The 6,568-nt window shown below is 50.3% G+C and overlaps 1 protein-coding gene across 1 annotated transcript; it reads right to left on the bottom strand.

Annotated features, from left to right (window-relative positions):
* Window positions 1–3,680: 3,680 nt before the first annotated feature.
* Window positions 3,681–6,568, bottom strand: LOC149367842 (ADP/ATP translocase-like). The gene is made up of 2 exons (XM_089557673.1): window positions 6,356–6,568; window positions 3,681–4,839 (listed from the first exon to the last, which is right to left on the bottom strand). Exons 1-2 carry the CDS (start codon window positions 6,510–6,512, stop codon window positions 4,097–4,099), a joined length of 900 nt encoding a protein of 299 aa, XP_089413799.1. The 5' UTR covers window positions 6,513–6,568; the 3' UTR covers window positions 3,681–4,096.

The following is a 6,568-nucleotide window of genomic DNA, read 5'->3' as shown; positions in this document are numbered from 1 at the left end:
ATGTCAGCACATAAGTCTAGAGCACCAGTCAATAAGGCTGGTTAAAATGGCGCTCTTCGCATCGAAAATGCGGTTTAGGTGCCTCATCTGGCTGAAAGTTAAGAATTAACCATTTTATAGTGGGCTAGGCAGTTGTAACTGACAAAGCTGCATGCTTTTCTGTGTGTGGAATGGGAACGAGAGTACACATTGCACGGGCGAATGAGTTGTGGCGAACTCAGTAGGTTGCGAATGGCAGTAAGGCTAATGCCATTAAATTTATGCGTGTGGCACCGCACGAATGCCATTAAAACTTAAGGCAGTAAGCACTTAATGGCATTAAATCTGTCCGTGTGGCACGGGTATTACACAGCCTGCTTCAGGTTCTGCTGCAAGATCTCTTGAAACAAGCCTGTGTTGTTGGACTGCCCCCGACATGTTCACATTCATGAGAAAGTGGTGGCATACATACAAACCAGCCTGTATTCTGGCACTGCAAACTTGGACTGCGGTGGTTGCATAGAAACTCCCACCAGCCACAGGTGCCTGTTTTGAGTCGTATTTATAGCACAAGATTTGTGCAAGCGGAAACATGGCTCTTGTTGCCATCACGCTACCTCGCCTCCGCTTTTAAGCCTTTAACTGTTCGGAACACAAACCAAAGTGGACTGCCACACTTGACTGTTGCAGCATATGGACCATGGCCTCCTCCAGCCAAGCTTTCAACACAGTTGAACCTCGTAACAAAGTCGAAGGGGCCTTGCATTTATTCATCTTAGTGGTACGTGACCTCGGATGCAACTGTGGCATGCCAACAGGCTTGCCTGCCACTGTACAGAGGACAACTTAGGTGGCATTTAAATGTGCTGCAGATTCATACTGCACACATACCGAGCGCCCACAGCGTTGCAATAATACGATTGGGTACTGCGTATCCTTTGACCTGATAATTTCGACCCTTGCACTGCAGCATTCACAAACACAGGCAAGGACAGCAGATGCCCTGAAACAACTGTGCGCTCCTATCACAATCGGTCATCTTTAAGCCACTATGCGTGAATGACTCGACGCACTAAATGTCCACACTGACCTGGCCACCCTAGCAATAAACTTGACGTGTGGAATTGACCGCCAACCAGTCACGCATGATTGCATGGATCGCCTCAGTCCCCACAGCTGGAAGGAGTGGTACATCAGTGCGGCCTGTGCTTTGCACTGTTGCATGCACTGTAAGCTGCTTTTGTAATGTCACGAACTGACCTCATAATGCACACTTCTGAGGAGCGAGTGAAACGTTACCGCCTTGGGCTTCCAGAACCACCTTTCAGGCCACTCTTGCACCCGTGCATCCATGCGCCTGAAGGGAAGAGGGCTAAATCTCCGTACCTCGTACGGCTTTTAATGGTGACCTTCAGCATGCATCACCCAATGACTTGTGCACAGTGTGGTAAAGATTTACTAAAAGTACTGTTTAAAACGATGCGCAAACTGAACGGGGAGTTAAATTGGCTGCTGCAAACAGCCACGGCACTTCCACAAGGTTGCATGCATCGCTGTCTACTCTGCATTGTAAAAAAATTCAGGGGGCATTTTGGCTTTCTTAAGTACTGCAAGGTGAGACTGTTTGTGCTGTAGTAGTGCTTTATTTGACTACACATTGCAACTACTCACGTTGACTGCAGACTGACTGCTTCTTTAGCACGACTCTCTCTGCTTCGATCAGCTCGGTTGTACCCATGGCTCTGTCCACAGTAATGAGGTATGTAATGTGGTTACCCACAGACTCCTTGCACCCCTTGTCGTAGCGGACTACAACTATTTTTTATTAGTTGTCTGCTCCAAAAGGGGCGTCGGGCATCCGTGGGTGACCTCATTACTTTGAATCCGCGCACTCCGACGTCATAACCATTTCCACCAACCAAAAAGCACGACACCTCTGCTGACAACCTTCTGTCGACAGTGGAGAGGCAGTTGGTAGGTTCGTGCAAATGCTCAACCACACGACTTCCATAGGTTGCATGCATGGCAGCTAAGCGGGCTGAAATGTGGTCTTGCCATTGCAAAGTGACCACGCCAATGCCAATTTCAGCTCTGGCCAAATGCACCTGCGTGGAGAGCCACTTCATATCTTTCAGCCACATTGCACTCTTCCCTTGACCATCACTCCCCCATTTTCCTACCTGTGCACCATGGTTGGTGGACCCCACAAGGACCCAAAGCAAGCTGTGGTGCCAGTTGCCGCTGATTGCCTAGCAGTCCGAAAGGCAGCCAATGAAAGTGGTTTCCTCCGCACTGCTTATACCTTGTCGTGCGGCTCAGGTGTTCCCGAAAGAATTGTGCATTCCTTTCACTTCTTCCAAGGGTGCTGCATGGGTGGTGGTGATCTCTTTTATTACTCCCAAAAACAGGGGACCAGTCTAAGGACCGGCGTCATACGTAGCGCAAGAAGTCCGTGCATAATGCACGATGGCTCAATGGGGCCAATTGATGAGCTATATGCCAGCTTCGGTGCATGTAAAAAGAACCCCTGGTGTTAATAATTACGCCCACAAATACAGCCTCCCTCGTCCACTACCATTCCAGACAAGGGGCTGGCAGCAGTAGCCCTTTGAAGCAGTTGAGAATGTCTGCTGTGAGCATGGCATGAGGGTGAAGTTTATCGGCCGTTTGCAGCAATTCATACAACTTCCAGCCATGCCAACCACTGCACGTGCAGCTTCACTACACCCAGCTGATGCAGCATGCAGGTGCCACATGTAGTGTGAAAACACTACTTCACGAACAATCCTGCAAAACCCCATGGGTTTCCGAAGCCTCGACCTCCGAGATGAAATGACTTGGATATGGTGCGGCTAGGGGGAAGGTCACATGGTACGAAAGTAGAAATTGTCTTGACACCACCTAGGTGATCGTTCAGCAACTTTGACGGATAAGTTCACGCAATGTTTAGGCAATAGTCAAGCAAATTCGAAACAGACTGCTTTCGCAAGTCTTTACCTGTTCAACAGCGTTGAAACTTGAAAAGACTAATCATGCACATCTCCCCATTTAGCTTCACGAACCGCTCTCGTGAACACATGCAGCAGACTTGCTGGAAAAGCTGTTCTTCCATCAGTTCTCTGCAGAGATTTCTTGTTCATGTACTCAAATTCCTTTCACACAACATCATCGCTCCAAATTAACGCTGTGCTAGCTATGGCAGCTTATCCCCAGAAACTTCCTGTCATTTCACTGTGCATATGCTGCAGTTTTAATTGCAATATGAATAAAAATTAAACTGCACCGTAAGCAGAGAGAAATGACTTAGCCCAAAGGGAACTGAAACTCCCCCAGCACCTTTGAAGCATAATCTGCCACAACACAGATGGCAAGAGTCAAAATGCCCCAAATACTGAGTCCATGGTTAGATAAAACCTGCCAAGACATGCATGTCTGTCAAATTGCCTTGCATAGGACAAAATGACTATGTTGGCCAAACATAATACAGCCCTCTAAAAATTAGAATTAAGGAAAGCACTACACAGATCTGTGTGCTACTGCACTCATAAGCATGAAAATGCAAGTTCATTGTTGAACTCCAAGAAAACAAAGGTTTCAGCACGACCTAATCCAGTTTTAAAACATGACGCCAGCTCAACAGTAGGAACTGGATTGTAACAGTCCTCTACACATGCTGCAGTAATTGACAACCACAAAAATAGTCTGTTTTTTTCTACTCCTTTATTACTTGCTCTAGCTTCAAAAACTGCTCAGAAACAGCAACCCTCCCCCCCAAGACTCCCCAGCAATTGGTTCTCTGCTGTCATCCCCATTTAAATTAGCGGTGGTGGACACGTGGAATGTGTGTGCTGAATTAAGTTACGTGCCAATTGGTGAGGAGAACAAGCGTCTTCAGTGCGGCAGTCCACTTCCCCAAAGACATGCCACAGGTCGGACACAGGCGGAGGAGGCTACATACTTCAACAAAAATTAGAAGAAAAAGTGAACCGGGGATCGAACAAACTGCAATAACAACAAGAAGTCTGTGGGGGAGGCAGGCAATGAAGCCTCGGCAAAGCGTGTTTCCACTGTCTGCTCTCGAGAGTCCTTTTTTGTCTTGCCACGTGTGGTGTGGTCCCTAGAAGATGAAGGCCTTGATCTCGTCGTAGAGGACCAGCACCAGTGCGCCTCCGGTGCCACGGAGAACGTTGGAGAAAGCTCCCTTGAAGAAAGCGGCCCCACCTTCCGTCCTGTAGATCTTGCCCCAGCAGTGGAGTGTGTTCTTGTACATGAGGTCCGCCTTGGCCCGGCCACTCTGCATCATCATCCGCCTCCGGACAGTGTCAAAGGGGTAGGACATGATGCCGGCCACGGTGGTGACAGTCTGCGCAATGAGCCACGAGATGACGATGGGGGTGTTCTTGGGGTCCGGCAGCATGCCCTTGGCTGTGTCGAAGAAGCCGAAGTAGGCCGCCCGGTAGATGATGATGCCCTGCACGGACACGTTGAAGCCACGGTACAGTCCAACAAGGCCGTCGGACTTGAAGATCTTAGAGAGGCAGTTGCCAAGACCAGTGAACTCCCGCTGGCCAGCGCCCTTGCCAATGTCGGCGGCAAGCCGGGTTCGGGCAAAGTCGAGGGGGTAGACAAAGCACAGAGAGGTGGCACCGGCCGCGCCTCCGGAGGCCAGGTTTCCGGCGAAGTAGCGCCAGAACTGGGTCTTCTTGTCGACGCCCCCAAGGAAGACCTGCTTGTACTTGTCCTTGAAGGCGAAGTTGAGTGCCTGGGTGGGGAAGTATCTGATGACGTTGGCCAGGTTGCCACGCCAGAAGCTGAGGAAGCCCTGTTCCTTGGGGATGCGGACAAAGCAGTCGACCATGCCTGCAACACAACCAGTCAGCAATTAGCTCAACAGGTGCATGCTTGACATCCTGCTCTGCCGGGGGCTATACACAACAAGAGGAGTGGGCCGGTCACCAGCAGCTGTAAATGCTCTGCACCCGAGTTGCCACAGCAGTGCAAAGGAGGGGGACAAACCATTTGAAAATACCCCCGAGATCCTTTCTTGGGCTGCTATCACTTGAGGTGTGCGAAGCCAAATTATTCCGTGTAAATGCTCCACACAAAGGTGACAAAAACACTAATAGCAGCACCCAGGCCATATGCCAATCATTTTCACAACAGTTAGGTCGGACGTACACACCCGACCACAATAATCGAGATGTTTCACATTTATGAGGCCTTTTCAGTGCAGTTTCCAGGAAAATGCAAGGGCTGCGGACAATACAACACGCTTCACAGCTCGAACAGCGCATGTTGGAACCGAGACAGGGCCAGCCGTAAGCAAAATTAACGCGGCCACAATTAACAACAGCTCTTACTAGCAGATACGCACAATACCAGCCGTAAAAATTCAACTACCACTGCTCAGAAGCATTCGCAGACGTCGGAGCGACCAAGCGGAGCCAAATACGATGGCATGGCCAACAGTAAACTATCCAAGGCCAGGTCAAGAGCATCAAAAAGACGTCGCAGGGGGCCACCACCTTGGGATGAACTGATGAAGCACCCGACATAGTTCAAATAGAATCCATAAAAACAATTGAAATGAATGACAGACGCAAATCAATAATTAACTCATTATCCGCTACCAACAGTTGAAACATTCCGCGTGCCGGCCGGCAAGTAGTATACTGCGTTTTGTCCTAATTCTACTTTGCTTTCGCCTTGAGAAATGCAGGTAGACTTGGGCCACGACCCTTTGTATGACACGGCCATCGCGTCCAAGGTCAAAGGTGCGGCAAACGACCCTTCCGAGTCTACCACCTAAATGCAGCAAATTCACTGGGCAAAGCTAGCTTTCGGAACGGAGTGCGTCGTAGATCGAGTAAGCCTGCGCGGTCACGAGGAAAACGGCTGCTTTGGCGAGACCTTTCGAGGAGGGCGAAGCGCACATGCAGAGAACAGCGCACCGGCCTTCGACAAACAAAACAGCAGTAACCGGCGAATCCACGGACTTTTCAATCGCACACGAAACTTCGCTTCACGAGCATGGCCCGTTAGCGGCACGTAAAATGTGCGGAAGGGCCACCCTAGGGAAATTCCGCCGGTCACCAGCAAAGGTCATTCATTCGTTCAGCGGCCGGCGTTGGCACTGTCACTTTCTACGTCGACAGCAACCATAACACCTATCCGAAGGCCATTCCGCTCCTATTTCTCTGGCAAGGTACATTTGACCGTTGCAACAACTCGAGTAGGCGACGTCAACAGTCAATAAAACTGTGAAAAGGCCTCGAGGGGCCGAAGTGGCTGCGCACGCGATTCAAGATGGCGGCCTCGCCGGGTCTCCCCTTTTGTAGGTCAGTGCTAGGCCGGAAGGGCCACGATTCCGGCTCACCTTTGTAACGCTGGGCTTCGGTGATCTGTTTGGAAGCATGTTGCACTTGTAGCAGAAGCTTGACACGCTCGATGGGCGCGACGGCCGTCTTTGAGATGGCCGCGGCGACGCCACCGGCGATGAAATCCTTAGCGAATGAAACCGGGTCGAAAGCCATGCTTGTGTCCTTTCCGCCTGCTTTCTTCGGTGGCACCGGAGCAGAGGATCAGGCGG

This window comes from Amblyomma mixtum, chromosome 1 (assembly GCF_055824585.1).
Source record: "Amblyomma mixtum isolate Tamu chromosome 1, ASM5582458v1, whole genome shotgun sequence".
NCBI lineage: Eukaryota > Metazoa > Arthropoda > Arachnida > Ixodida > Ixodidae > Amblyomma > Amblyomma mixtum.
Note: the sequence above shows the minus strand (reverse complement) of the source record. Positions and strands in the feature narration are given on the sequence as shown.